The 17802-nt window shown below is 41.2% G+C and overlaps 1 protein-coding gene across 1 annotated transcript; it reads left to right on the top strand.

Moving 5' to 3' along the window:
- The first annotated feature begins 4373 nt into the window (after window positions 1–4373).
- LOC117004459 (protein-glutamine gamma-glutamyltransferase 6-like) lies at window positions 4374–14743 on the top strand. The gene is given in 12 exon segments (XM_033075236.1): window positions 4374–4587; window positions 4778–5017; window positions 8724–8842; window positions 9079–9204; window positions 9355–9535; window positions 9775–9910; window positions 10281–10384; window positions 10483–10725; window positions 11378–11695; window positions 12657–12820; window positions 13419–13543; window positions 14593–14743. Coding segments are annotated over 12 exon segments (2121 nt in total).
- Window positions 14744–17802: the final 3059 nt, after the last annotated feature.

Below are 17802 nucleotides of genomic sequence, written 5' to 3'. Positions count from 1 at the left end.
GGAAGAATTTTTCCTGATACCCAATCTAAACCTTCTGTCTGTCAGTTTGAAGCCATTCCCCCTTGTCCTGTCACTCCACACCCTTGCAGCTGGGCTCTTTCCATCTTTCTGGGAGGCTCCATTCAGGTACTGGCAGGCCACAATTAGACCACCCAAAAGTCTTCTCTGTTCCAGGCAGGAGAAACTGAAACCCTCGGATTTCCTCACAGGAGAGGAGCTCCATCCCCCTGACCATCTTGGTGGCCTTCTCTGACCTACACTAAACCACAGCAGAAGTTCAAGCTCAAGCACAACCTTGAGTTTAGAATGTAGATATACACTCAATAACTTCTTTTTACATCTCTTGTGTGTGTGAAACACCCAGATTGTGCTAAAGTCAAGTGAATTGCATGAGCAGAAATGAGAGAAACCTTTAAATCAGACCTTCCCCAGCAGCACTCCCTGCACATGAAGTTAATTGGTCTAAGTAAAAGACAACTACAGTACAGACTTATGGAAGAGATTCTGCAATGGGGTTTTTTTGGTAGAATTTATACTACAGTACAGACTTAGGGAAGAGATTCTGCAATGGGTTTGTGGTTTTTTTGTAGAATTTATACTGCTTTTCTCTTTTTAGCAAAAAGTAGTAACAAAACAATTGTAACATGGATTTAGTTACTCTGGGGACATGAACAGTAGACAAAATTATTAAGGAGAAAAATTAAATATAAAAGTTTTTCTCTGAAAGTTAGCAAATTGAACTGTAATTCCAAGACTCTGATACAAGGGAAAAAGAGGAACAAAGTATTTTGAACCATTTTGGATGATGGGTGGGTGGAATTGGGCTAGGAAAACACCATTAGTCACTTAGGAACCATGACTGCTGCATTCCAAAGGGATTGCAACAGCTGCTGCTGCTGCTTTGCTGTGGTGAAGGTGAGACTGGCAGGTGCCAGTTTGGGATGTAGGCCAGTCCCAGAGAGGCTCTGGTGGCTCAGGGAGCACCACTGTGGGCGTGCCCTGCAGAGGTAAAAGAGGTGGCTGCAGCCAAGACAGAAAAAGTGTTCCGAGACTTAATTACGTGTGTGAGCAGCAAGGAAGAAGAAAGGAAATAGTCAAATGCCAGTGGGAGCAATGTGTAACATCTGAGGCAATCACTGTAAGTACTGAACGCCTGAACTCAGGAACTGGTCGATGCGGTTTGTCACTAGGGCTGTGTGTGAAGACCGGGCAACATCAGAGGCTTGTGGCTCTTATGGTTTCCAAGGAATATGAATTAAGGAAAAGAGAAAAAGACCAACTGAAGTAGCTCTGGACAGCAATCAAACCCATTTGAGGTGATTCCCGGAACAAGCCTTGACAGCCTGAACATCCTGGAAACATCCAAGGGAAGGAAGAACCGCTGAATTAGAATGTAAGTGGAGATGTTCTGTGCCAGATGTACTGACTCTGCCTGGTGGGGAAAGCTTTAGTGTTTGTCTTTGGGACAGGGCTAGCATGACTGTCATATTAGTAACTACTCTTAGTCTTTGTAATAGGAAAACAAAATTTCTGAAAAAGGTACAAAGAAGCCTGTCTTGTAAAATCAGCTTTAGAAACAGCTGCTGGAGTTTAACTTCTGTTATTTCAGTTGGTATTTCTTTCTCTGTAAATTAAAATTCAGACTAATTTATTTTTAAGTCTTTACTGAGTGCTAAAACATGATCAGTGGGGCTGCAGAGTCTTAAGCAGATAATCTTCTTCAAAACTACATCATTTTATTACTTGTACTGTTTTACAAAGTGATGGTACAAAACCAAAAAAAATATATTCATAAACCCAAAAAGAAATGTAGTAATCGTTGTTAAAATAGACAGGCTTAAAGTTTGTGCTGACAAAAAATACTCAAGTTTGTGAGTTCTTTTTGAAATAAAAATTTTGGGAAATAATAATATATGGAGCTAACTTAACAGGTAAGCAGATACTTATTTCTAGTGGGAGCTTATAATTTTATTTATCAGAGGGTATTGGAGATAATATTAGGCCAAAAAACCCTCTGAAACCAACCCACAGCTATTGGACAAACCCAGAAGTGATATTAACCAACATGGAAGTTAAGTCATCAGGAAATGCTCCTTTTTCCTTCAGAGAGCTTTTACGTCCCACCACACTCCCCATTTCCTCATCCTTAAAGATAACTTATTCATGGCACACCTATTATCTTTGTAGGAAGTTCTTCTTGTCTTGGGATTCAAGAGCATGCATTTCCTCTGAGTAAATAATTTTGGTATCTCCTCCCATAATTACACCCACGTTGAGTAGGAACTCTGGCATTAGACAGACATATATTATAGGAACCAGTTAATTCGTTTGACAACTTTACAGGTATTAATAACAACTGCTAAGTACCTCTCCCTTCTCTCAAATTTCAGCTGACAGCACGAAAAGATTGCTGGGTTTGTTCTTTTTTATGATTGATGTGACTTGGACATCCTTGAAGAACAAAGTAGAAGCTGTATGCAATTCTCATAAGCTGAGGGAATGGCAGGTGAGTTCTGCAAGGCATTTGCTTCCCTTCAGCAGGTATTTACTCAGGGCTGTTTCCTCAGGATTCATGCCCTGTAGGTATCTGCTCAGATTTCTTATCTGAAGGTAATTTTATATTGCAATTTGTTCTTGCACTTCATTTTCAAAGTTTTAATGTTGTTATTATTAAGACTTGTTTCAGAGTAATTTTTGAGCCTAACAGAGGATATTGGGACAGGGAGGAGAAAATAATTTTTCATTACTTCAAAAGGCATAATTTTTAAAATGCTTTGTCAGAGTTGTGTTATTCTTGGTATTAACAAAATTTGTGTGATGCGTTCTAATGGAGCTGTGAGCTTGGAACTTAGAGATGGGAATTCAAAGATACATTAAAACTCTACCAAAGAAAAACAGTAATGAGAGTATCTCTGCTTTTTTCAAGTTTATAATTAAGATTATTGTTGATTCAGACAATTGCAAAACAGGGCTCTTTCTCATTTAATGCTAGAAAATACATTTACAAATCAGCTTTGCAGAAAGAGCAGCAGCTAACTGCAGTTTGCTGTTGCCCATATATTCATGCTAAAAGTTCTTTTCAGCCCATCAATCCTTTCTCACATTACCTCTTTGTGGTCTTAAACTACCAAAAAAAAAAATTCTTCCTTGAATTTAGTTATAACACTTTTTTTTGTAAATTAGTTTTATCTCTTCAAGGATTAGATGTAAATTGTCGTTTAATATGCAGCTATATTGTTTCAAATTTGACTTAGTATTTCACTGATAAGCTCTGTGGTATAGGCCTAGAAGCTTATTTGAAGATCCCTACAAAAATATTGCATAGGCAGTAATCCATCCTTCCCATACTATTTTTAATTTTTTTTTAATTATTGTTTTCTTCTGGTTTCCTTTTAAAATGGTGGTGGTCATGTGTCCCCATCCTGTCCCCACTCCCCCCATCCCCAACCTCATTGCATTTATGACCCTAACCTTAATAAAAATGACTTAGAAGAGCCTTTACCAAGATACTTGCCCTGAGCATTTGTCAAAACTTGAAACACAGTGCTCCAGGTGCATTATGTAGAGTCTCCCAGGGCAGATACAAACACAGAAGGTGCTTCTCAGCATTCCCAAAGACAGCACAACTGCTCAGGTTTGAGCATGGCAACAAAACAGGGAAGGGAAAATAACCTTGAAAGGAATATCATATAAATATTTGCTTGCCAAAAAGGCAGTTCAGCATTTGAGATGTTGAGAACCACTTTATGGGGTTTAAACCACAGACCACAATAACAGCATATGTGCAGGAGGACACAGTGTCAGGGAACTCCAAGCACACTGCAAGAATTCTTCTATGACATGAAGTTATCGCTGACTAGAACAGGAACTCCAGAGGTCCAGCTGTCACTTTGAACAGAGCCAGATTCAGACAGATGGATTGACTTTCAAAAGCTTCAGCATGTCCTCAAATACCTCTTTTCATCCATATAAGACAGATGATCTCTCACTATGCATTTTTCCTTGCATCTAGGCCTGATGGCATCAGGATCTAAGGAGGAAAAGTAAGATGTCCTAATTGCCATTCCTGTGATCCTAAAAATATGTATGTTGAAAACAGAGGGGCTGCAGGACACTTTCTTTGGTGCTGGTTATGAAATGACACCAATTTGCCCCCATAAATTTTAAGTCCAGTGGTAAAAGAGCATCCAACCCTGTGCAGGAATTACATAAGTACTCTGTATGAGGGCTCTTTAAAAAAACCCAAGGAAATATTTCCATTATTGCCCAATAGACTTAATTTAATGGGGCATCTGCTTTGTAGTTGTACTTCCTCCCACAAAAGGTAATTGCTCTTAGTAACCTCACCATGCCACTACACAGCAAATGACCTCATGCCAGTTGCTTCTTCATGACTTTTCTTGTGTTTTGTAGACCTGACCCCAACACACATCAGCTGGCAGCCATCAGTGAACGCAGCCAACCACCACACTGACAGATATGCCAACACGGAGCTGACTGTGAGGCGAGGACAAGCCTTCGCTATCACCCTGTACTTCAACAGACCCAGGCAGAATGGGGAGAGCCTGGGATTTGTCACTGAAATAGGTAACACTCCCATGTTCTCTGAGAGCTGTAATCTTTATTCCTGGTAGTTCTCTCCTTATTCTATTTAGAGGTGTGATTTTCCTGCCTGTATTTTCAGTGCTTCCCGCACCCCAATATGCTCAATTTCAAGTGTGAGGGTAATGTTGAAATCACTCTGGAATGGAAACCAGTGACTCCTTCTTTCTGGCAGGACCATCCCCCTCGGAATCTCATCGCACCAGGGCAGTGTTTAACCTGTCTGAGGCGGGGGGCAGTGGCTGGAGTGCTGCCCAAGGACCCAGCGACTCTGCAGCCATCAACTTCACAATCTCCAGCCCAGCCAACGCTGTCATTGGGAGATACAACCTCACCCTCCGGGTCACCTCAGGGAACCAGATCTTCTCCAGATACCTGGGCCAGTTTGTGTTACTCTTCAACCCTTGGTGCCCAGGTAGGTGCCAATGCTCTTGGACACAGCTGACCTTGCTGCTTTCCTGCCTGCACAGAGCTGTTTCCTCCCTCTGTCTCTCTTTGGGTCACCAGGGGCTGCAATCTCAGCTTTGTGCTCACAGATCTGGTTTCACTACATTAAAAAGCTGCTGCCACCATGCCACCCCCTTTGTACCCTAACAAAATGTGCTATATGGGGTTATATCACAGACTCCTCAGAACTGAGCAGATCACTTTTTCTGTAGACTTCTCTGTCAGACTTCTTCTTCCAGTGCATCACCGCCCTCTGGTAAAGAATTTCTTCCTAACATCTAATCTGAATCTCTCCCTTTTTAGGTTATAACAGCTCCCTCCTGTCTGTCACTCTCAGCCCATGTAAAGTATTGCTCTCCCTCCTTTTTATAATCCCCTTTAGGCACTGGAAGGCTGCACTGGGGTTTCCCTGGAGCCTTCCCTTCCCAGGCTGAACACCCCCAGCTCTCCCAGCCTGGCTCCAGAGCAGAAGCTCCAGATCTTGGAGCAGCTCTGTGGTCTCCTCTGGAGGCTCTAACAGGTCCACATCTCCCTTGTGCTGAGAACCCCAGCAGTGGATGCAGAGCTCCAGGTGTCTCACAAAGGGGGGAATCCCCTCCCTCAGCCTGCTGCCCACCCCTCTGCTGGTGCAGCCCAGGATGTGGTTGATGTTCTGGGCTACAAGCACACACTGCTGGCTCCTGTCCACGGCCCATGTTCTTCATTTTGGCTTCAAAATGGACGTCTCTTGTTGCTCCAGCTTTTCATTTCTGCGTTTCTTCTGCAACATGCTGAGGCTGCACATATCTAACCTCATATTTTGCAACTATGCAATAGTCTAGAAACTAAGATTATCCTGAAAATATGACACTCTAGTGTCAAGAGAACTCTTAGCCATCCCAGTGAGTAAACAGCTTATAAAAGAAAAGTAGCCACAATCATCCACTATTTTTTTCCATGACCATGTTAGTCAGGAGCCACTAAGAAATGCGTCAATAGCCAAGATGAAAAAAGCTGCTAATTAGCTCAGCAAGTTCTGGAAGACAGAAATAATTACACAAATATGTTCAGGAAACTCAAACCATCTCTGCACTGTCCTGAGGGAAAAAGCTTCCCCAGAAACCCCTGAAAAATAATTTGTGTGTAGCTTGTAATTGATGGAAACCACAGTGCAGGGACAGCAATATTTGACAGCTCCTGAACTGGAACACCAGCGTGGCAATGGTACTCAAGAGACCAAACTCTTCTCAGATGAAAACAGAAAAATTAAGCTGTGCCCATTACAATTTTTAACTAATGATCTTGCAGAAGTCCTCCAGATTTACCAGATGTAATGGCTACTGACAGATAAAAGGCAATATCCCTAATGCTGAATGAAGGATGCTGCTGAATAACTTCTGCAGAGTGCAATGCCTCCCTGAAAAACAGGAACAGATTCAATTTGAGAGTATGCTACCACTATTGTAAGTGTCACAGCAGAAGGAAAATGGGAAATCTATTTTCTTGGCAAAGAATACATGGCACATCTGGTCTGTAGAGATGGTTCCAGGTGAGAGATTAGTCCTTAAGATGAAAAATATAGAAATTAATTCATTAACTGTAGTATCAATAAATAACTACTTATAAGAAAACAGTCAAGAGTAGAGATTAAAGAAAAAATACTGTATTGGAGAAAAGCTACTAAGAGTGGATCCTTAAGTGTCATCTGAAAAAACACTCAGATCAAGTAGCTCATCACTGACTTTGACATGCTGACATTAAACAGCATTGTCCATGCCCACATGGGCTGGGACAACTCACAGAAATAACTTGCTGCCCTTAGAGAGTGGAGAAGGTGAGAAGAAATAAGAAACAATAATAAGAAATAAAAGACCACATCTCTAGGGAGAAATAACAATGATTTCAGTGACAGACTTATCACCTGGAAATCATGAGGAATGTGAAAGCCTTTGTTAATCAAAGAACAAGAACCAAAATGAAATAGCCCTGAAAAAGGAAAATGCAATCTTAAGCTGTATAAGAGAAAACAGTTTGTCAGATTTAAATGCTAATGCCATTGGATGAGATGACAAGAATTAAACCTTGCTCAGTGAAGGGTTACTAGGATAAATGAACACATTAAAAAATCTTCTGGACCAAAAAAAAAAATAAAATTCTGGTTTAGCACACTATAAAGGTTTATTGAGAGCATATAAACCTTAGAAAAAAAAATGTTCTTCAAGTGATTATACAAGGACATTTAGATTGCTCAGAATAATAAACTCACAGGACTAGAAGGATCTTAGAAAGTCATCTTGTCCCACACCAGGGCTCTCAAGCAGGTTCAGTTCAGCAGTTAAGTCATTCCTGAGAGGTCTTGAATTCCTTCTTAATGACCAAGCTATTAGGGAAGCTCCAGAACCTCCCCTGGCAATTCCCTCCAATGAAACACAAGCCTTTCTATTAGATCTTTATCCTATTAACTAAACAAATCTTTCTTGCTTTGACTTCAGTATATAATTTCTCATCCTACATATGAGAGACACCAAGAATAGATTTTATTTCCCCCTGCCCCATCCTCTTCACAAGAATTTCTGGAACTGATTACAGCTCTTGCCCCATTCCTCGCCCCCATTTTCTTCCTACCTTAAATAATCCTGAGTTAATTCATACTTCAGATCTTCAGGAATGTTGAGCATTCTTAGTGCTCCTCCCACTTTTTCCAACTGGTCCAGACCTTGAAGTGCAGCTCCAGAAACTGCACACAGGTCTCCATGTCCCTGCTACCCCAAAACCTCAGGAATCAACAGTGATTATCTTATTTTTAAAAAGTGTGGACAAACAAAAAGTGGGGTATTGTGTGAACCACAAAAAATAGATTTATATCACATTACACAATTTTTAAAATAAACTGCAATTTTTTTATTTGCAGGAAGGGAAGGATGGGAAGTTCCTATAGGAAGGTAAAGAAGTTGATTCAATAAAATAGAAAAGCTGATCTTTTTGTATGTATTTCCTGAAATCCTGAACCTTTCAGAAAATATCTTTAAACATTATGGAGTTAAAAGCAGAGCTAAGCAGATATTGCTACCTAAGAGTGACCAAAACAACCTAAACCTCTGTGGGAACCAAGGCTTTCATAGCTGCTAAATACTGTGTCATAAACTTGGAAAAACAATGAGGAACAATGAACCCCAAGTGAATGGCTGAGCAGGTTATCCTATTAACATTCCTGATAGGGCTTTGGATCAGGCAAGCAAAGGTCTTCATTTAGGAATCTTAAAACAAAACAAACACATCTGGAAAAGAGAGAAAAATGTCATCTGTGTGGTTCTCTTTAAATACCTCTTCCACTTCAAACCACCCTGAGAAGACAGAAAAATGTGGTGAGCTAGCCTGGACTTTTTTTCTATCTTCCTCACAAAAACATGGTGTGGAGATGGGGGACATTTAGATAATACACAAGGCTACACTAAAAGTAGGGGAAAAAAGTTAAGTAATATAATATGGATCCTTCTTTCACCCCACCACACCTTCCCTGGCCATGTATAATAACAAACATTATCACTGAACTGCACCTGTTCATGGAGCTATTCTAAATACAATAACAATTCTATTTTGCTAAGACAAGTTTTGTCCTTGCTAAATCAGGACAAAACTATTTCTGAAAGGTTGCTAGTGTTCTCAGCTTTAAGCCTGCCCTACTTGGTTTTCAGGTGATGATGTCTACATGTCCAATGAAAACGAGAGACAAGAATATGTTCTAAATGAAAATGGAATAATCTTTGTGGGTAATGCAAGGTACATTGAAGCAAGAGGGTGGTATTATGGACAGGTAAGTCACAAGGAATGTGTTTGGACTAACATTCTGTCTCCAACAGCATTTATCTTATCATTATTTGCTGTTTATAGAATAACTGCACAAACCTGTGGTTTGCTCACAGTGTGCCCCACTGTCCCTATCACCTTTGGGCTGGGATATCTCAGAAAGGAGGAACTGCAGTAAAATCTCCTTTAATTCTGTTTGTGAAACCACCAATTTTCTCAAAAATGTATCTTACCTGATGACAGTTTCAAGACCTCCTGAACATCTGTCTCACCATGCTGGATCTGAGCCTGTACTACCGCCAGGACCCAGCCATGGATGTGTCCCGGAGAGGAGATCCCAAATACGTGGGCAGAGTAATCAGCTCGATGGTAAGAAAAGGACAACTTAACCCCAACCCCACATGAGTGAGCAGAAAGCACCAGAGACTCAGCCACCTGCACCCAAAGCAACAGAATGAGCTGGACACAGTGCATTACAGACAGTTCATCCTGTGCATTCTGTCCACTGGCCTCTTTTAGATCAATGGGAACGATAACGACAATGGAGTTCTCCTGGGCAAGTGGCAAGGGAGTTTCCACTCGCATGAGAACCCATCCAGGTGGGATGGCAGCGTGGTGATCCTCAAGAAGTGGCGTCAGGACAACTACAGGCCTGTCCAGTACGGCCAGTGCTGGGTGTTTGCAGGTGTGATGTGTACAGGTAAGATGCCAGGATGGAGGACTACGGTGAAATGGAGGCGTCTGGGACCTCTGGTTTTATCAAAACTACAAAGCAATAATTTCTGCAAAAGGAACAGTGCTGTGAAAACCACTAATGCTGAAGAATCACAAAATATTTAGACACCTTGTTTCTCAGATATTTGCAGACATTGAACTAAAGCTGTGTGGGTTCTGTTGCATTTCTTGCTCATTTGGTTTTTTTTATAAAATACATTTCAGTTTTGAGGTGCCTGGGGATTCCAACTCGTTTGGTTTCAAATTTTAACTCTGCCCATGACGTGGATAGAAACCTGAGTATCGATAAGTACTATGACAGCTCTGGAAGGAGTCTAAATATCAGCAAGGATTCCACATGGTAAATATTATTTCCTCCATCTCACCAACAACAATAGAGAGGATCCAGGAGAGTTAAAAACATGAACACTAGTAGTACAAAAGCAACTGAGTGGGCAAAATGTAATACAGCCATCTGAATTAATATTGCAGACATCCATTTGGAAAACAAACAAACAACATAATTCATTATTTTCTCCCTCCCTGCCCTGAGGTCTATACTCAAAAGCAGGCAGTAAATCTGTCCTTTGAAAGAGGTGCTGTAACTTGACGGTTTATGTCTCAGTTTAGAGTTTAGACATTTTTTTTGAAAAATTCACTACTCCTCTCCAATTGGAAGTTTGCATGACTCTATTTTATCGTGCTTTTTAGACATTGTTGTTTGTCTCCAGGGATTATCATGTCTGGAATGAAAGCTGGTTCATTCGCCCAGACCTGGGAAGAGCATACAACGGGTGGCAGGTTTTGGATGCAACTCCACAAGAACAGAGCAGAGGTAACACCTAAGTTCTCAGCCTGATTTAAGAGTACTTCTCCAAACTGAGGACAACTAATAAAGTTTAACCTTTATTTTTTGTTTTTTTCCCCATTTAGGAATTTTTCAGTGTGGCCCTGCATCTGTCTTAGCCATCAAAGAAGGTGAAGTGGGTCTGGATTACGACACCTTGTTTGTGTACTCAGAGGTGAACGCCGACTGCAACAGATGGATTGTATACAACGATGGAACTAAGAAAAGAGTTTATTGTGATACTGAAATCATTGGCAGGTCTATCAGCACCAAAGCTGTGGGCAGCAATGGCCGTGTGGATATCACTGCTAACTACAAATATCCAGAAGGTAAAGCAACTAGCAAAAATGATCTCCTGTTGTTGCCTCCTTGGTGCTGGAGCTACAGTGGGTAACCTGCTTAGTTTAAACATCTCTGCCTTGCCTTCAGAAAATATTTCTGCCAGTGTGTTCAGATTACTTTCTTAATACAATGAGTGTTATGCTTCTGGTTTTGTGCATTCAGTAGCTTCCTCATTAAGGGACAATGAAAAATATAATTTAGTCCCTTCCACAGAAGTGTAAAATTTAATGCATACACAAAACAGGGCTATAGAATACATTTTGCTACTCAAGGCAGACAAACCCTCAGGGTTTCACTCCTCACTGTTTTAGTGCAACCATATTTAATACAGAGGCTGGCTGTCATCAGATCAGCAGAGTATCACTTAGCACACTACTGCATGTTCTGACCAGAGAAAAAGAAATCTCACTTCTAGACAACCACAAATGCATCATATTTCATTTTAGAAATGTATTCACCTTGTAACAGTATATCTCCTGTGAAAAACCTGAACGGAGGCTTAATGAAGATACAGGAAGCTTTTAGGTATTGCAAATTTCTGAGTGATGCTGATACCCTGTATTGGTCTGAAAACCTTTGCACAAACAAAGTGCATTTGCAACAAAATTGGAATTTTACTTGGCTCTCTGCTCCCACCAGGATCTTCTGAGGAAAGGCAAGTCTATAGAAAGGCCTTGGCTAAGATACTGGGAACAAGTGTCACAGAAGGACGCACAGACTCTCCTGGGGGAAGATCTGCAGACACAATGAGGAACCCTGGCATCGCTGGGAAATTCAAGCTGGCTGAACCTCCAGTTTTTGGCAAAGACATTAACCTGGTCCTGGTCCTCAACAACCTCTCCTCTGAGCGCAAGAGCGTCAGGGTGGACATGAGCGCCTCCACCATCCTGTACACCAGGAGAACAGTGGCAGAGATCCTGAAGGCAGCCACTTCTGTGGAGCTGGGTCCTAAACAAGGTAACTCTTGGTTCCCTAAGGAGCCAGTATAGCTCTGTTCCTAGCCCCAGGAAGGCAACTGGAAGGAAGAAGCATCAGTGCCATTCCTATATCAGCTTTGGAGTGCATCTATTCATTCCACCTCTTCATAGCATTTATGAGTACATTTTACATTATTTTTTTCCCTCTGAAAATTTGCACTAGTTCAAGCATTAATTGGATGTCTCATGATGTGTTACAAAGAAGCTACACTTACATTTAGCTCCAGAAGCAGCACTATGTGTGTGTGTCACTGTTTCTGTATGTATATATATGTGCATGAGTGTGTGTGGTGACTTTTACATAGGGACACATTCTAAACGAGTAAAAAAAGTCTGATGTGTGCCTTCTGGCACTGAACAGCCAACACATGAAAAGAAATCAACTAGGAAAAAGTTTAAAAGCTACAGTGAAACTCTATCTCTCTTTTGAAGAGTCAAGACTATTGAAATTATTATAGAGATCTTTTTCATCCCCAGGGGCTACAAAGATAAACATTTTTCCCATACACAGAAAAGTTGTAGGACTACAGTGAGCAGCTGACCAGGTCACTTGAAAAGGATCTCTGTGAAACTTGACCCAAACTTTCTTCTTGACTGAGGTAAAATAAAGACAATATAAGGAGGGAATAGATTAAAATTGTTATACCTCTAATCATAAGAAATGCAAAGAGTCAGGAATCCAGTGAAATGAAGATGAGCAGATTCCCTCAGTTTCAGGCCAAAATCCTCTATTGAAAATTGTAAGGGTCAAATGAGTCAAAGTAGGCAAGGATCACCAGAAGAGGGAAATACATAATCAGTCTCACAAGAAGGAAATAGAAACAAACTCCACTGCTATCTTTTTTCTCTTCAGAAAATAGTAAAACCCCTCACTATAACCCTTTTTTTCTTTAGCTTGCTTTGAAAATGTAATGGTTCCTAAATATATGTCTGAATTCTAGGGAAGCACATCCGGGTAAAGATCCCTTATACTCATTATGGAAGATATCTGACTACTGACAAAAGGATCCAAGTTACTGCTCTGTGTGAAGTGATGCGCTCGAACGGGCTGAAGCTGCTGGTGGAGAAGACAATCATTTTAGAGGACACAAACATCATCATTAAGGTGAACAATAAGATGAGAATCTGGGGATAAACACATTACTTTTAGGTTGCCATTTCAGAAGCTGTTTGAAAATTGTGCCTCCTTGAATTGAGAATGCAAGGATGTGAGAGGCCAGTTCTGAACCTGGGCCTGAATCTGCCCCATTTTTCAGAACAGCTCTGTTACCTTCTTTTTTTCCCAGTCACAAGCCACTGCCTTATGTTCCACAGTACTTGTTTTCATCTCATGTATTGGCAAGTGCTTGTGTTGTCCTTAAAGAACTTTGCTAAAACACAGATTTAAACCCTTAATTCTTACCAGTGCTAGAGCCAGTTCTTATTGTTTCAGCACTTTAATCCTAATCAATGATGTGCCAAAAAAGAAAAAAAGCCACTCAGCAGCCCAAAGATCAGACAGGTTTCATGGGACATGTCTGTGTAGCCAGGGCTCCATTTCACTGAAATTATGCACAAAAATTGCAGAGAGCTGGACAGCCCTACTGAGCTGAGCCACTTCCAGCTTCAAACATCAGGAAAGTTAATGTTTGTCAGCTCCACCGAATTGTGACTCCAGGAAAGCTTAGACCAGCAGGTGATCAGAACTGTGTTTTGTCCTGCAGCTGCCCCGGAGGGTTGTGGTGAACAGAGCTGTGTCTCTGGAGATCTCCTACGCCAACCCCCTCCCCGAGCCCGTGAGCCGCTGCGTGCTGCTGGTGACTCTGATGAACCAGCAGGTCAAGATCAAGTAAGTGCAAGCTGCAGAAATCACCACTGCTCCCAACATGACCAACAGCACATATAATTTCTCAAACAGAAAGAAGGAAAAAAACCCCCACACTTAACTCATCTTTTTTATATTTTCTTTTTCTGAAAACAAAAATGTCACCAAATGTATATAGGTATGTGATTCCTTAATCATGTGGTGTTTCTTCCACACAGAACTTCTTTAACAACTCAACCCTGCTAACATTCTTTTTTCCTGGGAAAGCAAATGCACATGTCAAATTCTTTTGTCTCTCTGCAGCTTTTTCTGCAGTTTGGCTTTCTGGTTTTATTTTCATATACAATACCCTGATACTACACAGATAATTAGGCTAAAGCAAACAAGTCAGACACTCCCCTTGGTTCAGTCAAAACAAAAAGTTGCTCTGTTCTCCTTTAAAGCAGGAAAACACTTGCCTTTTCAAAACATAAAAGCAAATTGTTGTGGGTTTTTTTTTTTTATTATTTTCCTCCAGACTCTGCTGCTTTATGGATCAGCTTAGTCTTGAGTAATAGTTTGTATTTCCTAAAGCTTCTTCTAAAACAGCCTGACTTGCTTGGGTTGTGGAACTATTTGTACTTAATAACCTATAAACACAAGGAAAATATTACTCCAATAAAACTCTAAGCAAATTTAGGCCAAAAGGAGATACAAACCAAGCACATGGCCATTAGAAAAATCATTATTGCCAAAATGGATATGAACCAAGCAGGCATTGGACAGAGTACTGACCTTTGACATCAGAGTTTTTCTATTCTGAGTTTGTGTTGACTATCCAAATTTGCATCCAGTCCTAAGATGGAGCTGTGACATTGCACCTTTCTTTTCCATAATTCCATTTTAGAGTAGAGGAAGATGGTACTGTCCTTTCTCATTTCTTAGTCTACACAAAGCCTCAAACCCTAAGTAATTTTCAAAACCCATGGCTGAGTCTCAAGCAACTGCATTTCTGTTTCTTAGGAATCTCATAAAAGACAATGCAAGCCTAAACTAAATTCTTAATTTCATATTTGTTTCTTTTTTATTTTCAGTTTGGCACGACTGGCACCGAGGGAGAGATCAAAAATTTTTTTTGAGTTCACACCTCGGAGGGCTGGGCCCTTACAGCTGCAAGTAGACTTCTCTTGTGACAAATTTTCACACGTGAAGGGATTTGTAACAATTGCAGTAGCACCTGCATAATGTGATGGAATCAACCTTCCATTTCAGCATAAACACAGCAAGACACTCTCCTCTGTATAGGAGCAGTGGTGACTTAAAGGAACTTTGCACAAAGATTGGTGACCTCTTACATTGCAGTAGAATCAAGTCTGCTTTCATGGTGCTGAATTATTTAGTCTCTAACTGTATTTCTCTTCCCTCTCACCCCCTGACAGAAGAAAAAAATGAAATCCCTTCTTTGTAGAAATAGTTTCACAATTTTCAAATCTCATTCTGTTAAGCTCCCAGTTTTGACTTTTCCCTCCAATAATTAATACAATCTCCTTTCGACCACATTCTAATTGTCAGCAATAAATAAAAATCATTCTCAACTGTATTGTTTTGTAATGATTTATACATTCCATGGGGGTAGCACAAGAAACCACAAGATTGAGGAAAAGGGTTTTTTCTTCATTTCACAAGCCAGTAACCTAGAATAGTGGAACACTTCCTCAATTGTTCACCGTTCTCTATTTGTGACACCTACAGTTCCATGAACGGGGAGGAAAAAAGCCTAGGAAGGCTGGGAAAAATGATGTTTGGGATCCATGGCAGTATTTGTGTAGCCTGTGGGCTACAGAGTGGAGAACATATATACATATTCAAAACAGTAACCTCATTCCTGTGCATCCTGTGAGTCCCAGCACCACAAAGCACAGGGAGGGTTTTGCAATAGTGTGCCAGCCCAGCAAGGTCACCGAGGACAAGGAACACATTTGTCTTCAAACCTTCCCTGTGCTCACTCAGGGGCAGCCCCGAGCCCACAGCTGTCAGTGTGTGCACACAGAAACCTCTCCTGGGTTCCCCATCCCAGCATTTCCAGTACCAGGTGAAACCCACCCTGAGGCAGCTGTAAGGATCCCCTGTTCCTGCAGCCTCTCCAGGGCTGCTGAGACAGGGAAGGACTGGGCAGGTACAGGAGCTGCCAGGTCACCCTCACAGCAGGATGTGGGGCAATCGTGGCAAACTCTGCCAAGCCTCAAGAGTTATGTTTGCTGTATGACTTACAAAAAGTTTAAAGCAGAATTAATAAGCCGAAAGAGAGCCGTGAGGAGTTATGGACATGGGTGTTTTTGTTGGACAGTTGATCATATTTCAGAGTCTGGAGAATCATAGATTCTTACAGAAAAAAAACCCACAATAGAAACCATTAAAGAAGCCTTTAGATTCCCTTTTAAAAATATATATTTAAACTGCAGGCAATTAATTCGCCTTTTTGGTTCCCAGCAATCTTTTTATGAAAGTGGAAACAAAACAGAAAACAGAACTGAAGAAAAGAAACAAGGCAGAATGTAGAGGTGAGGAATATCAGAGATCACCCCTTCTCCTGACACCCCTTCCTCTTCATTACAATCCACTGGAAGTCCAGAGCAGTGTGGAACCTATTCTGGGGACAAATTGGCAGGACATGTTTTTAGATAAGCTGTTACACAGGATGAGAGAGGACAGGGCAGGAGGAGCAGAGAGTGCCTGTAATTACAGTGGGCAGGGCTCACACCAGAAGAGCAGCTCTGTGGTCTCCTCCAGGGCCCAACCAACCTTGCCAAGCCAAACAGCTACAGAGAAAATATGTGCATGTATGATGAGCACCAAAGTACAAAGAAAAATTATTAGAAGCAGAGGCAGCCATTAAACACTTCTCTTTACTTAACACAAGTCCCCGATCGCAGCTGACTGCTCAACAATGCCCCCTCCCTGGCAAGGGCTGCTCCTTACAGAAGAAATGCAGATTACAGGTAATCATGTCAGAAACAGGTAAGGAGGAGGAAACATTATTACAATAATGCTGTGGCAAAGACAGAAGAAATTATGTGCAGTTATGTGGAAGATCTTCAGAAAGTTGTCTTAAAAAAAAAAAAAGAAGTGGGAAAAAAAGCTACTGGCAGTAACACTAATTATTATAAATCTACTCAGATCACTCCATGTCCCACACAGCTGTGCTGTACAATAAGTACAATAAGTATATTAGGCTACACTTGCCCTCTGTGCATACAGTCCCCAAAAACCTAAACTGACACAAACCAAACCATCTAAAATTAAGTTGCTTCTCTCTACTTAAATACGTATTTCCTTCATTAGACCAAATTTTGGATGCTTTCCTCTCTAAGATGCCAGAATACTGATAATCATCTTTCCTCAGAATACTGATTATCATCTTTCCTCAGCAATTCACCAGTTTTACATACGGATAATTGGATTCAAGATTGTGCAATTAAAGCAGTCATCAGTGGATGCTCACGTAGGATATCACTACAAAAACAGTGGCTACCAACCACAGGTCACACCCAGCTTGTATAAACTCCAGCCAAGTCCAGTCCTGAGCCTTTCCTTACTGGTGCTGGTGGAAGAGGATTTAGGATGTTCTTGCACACTTTTGTAACCATAGCCTGAGCTACACACAAGGGTGGAAAAGAAGAAAGAATCCTTATGGCAGGTAAGTTCACCCAGCCTGATGGCTCCAGACATCTCTCTTCCAAACCAGATGAGCAATATTTGCTGAGGAACAGGATAAATTACATCTAGCTGCTCTCTCAGGAAACAGGATAAATTATATCTTGCTGCTCTCTCAGGAACTTTACTTTTTTAGGTTAAGTGTATTTACTGTTTTTTCTACTAGAAGTGATTTTCTTTTTCCTTTTATTATCATGGGTCTTGTACCTTTTTTTCCCCCCAGTAACAGAGAAAAGTAGCATAAGAAAATATTTTCTGTCATATGAATTAGCTGGTCTGTTCAGTGCTTTTGTAGCCACCTAATTAACCATTGGCTAGTGACTGGGGCATCAAACTGCTGCAGGGAAATCCCAGGCTCTAAGATCAAATGAGGTCTGGCCTCAGCCAGGTCACTTGGTGGCCTCTGGACTCCCAAGGGGCTTTGCCAGCCAAGAGCTGATTGTCTGTCTGGGACTGCACCCACTGTGCTCACTCTGATGCTGACTGTAAAGATCTCGAGTTAGGCACATGGACCATGGAATACTCACACACAGACCCCACAGTTTAGTTAAACATGCTTTCCTGTTGGAGCTTCAGCTTTCAGTCATAGG

This window comes from Catharus ustulatus, chromosome 17 (assembly GCF_009819885.2).
Source record: "Catharus ustulatus isolate bCatUst1 chromosome 17, bCatUst1.pri.v2, whole genome shotgun sequence".
NCBI classification, from domain to species: domain Eukaryota; kingdom Metazoa; phylum Chordata; class Aves; order Passeriformes; family Turdidae; genus Catharus; species Catharus ustulatus.
Note: the sequence above shows the minus strand (reverse complement) of the source record. Positions and strands in the feature narration are given on the sequence as shown.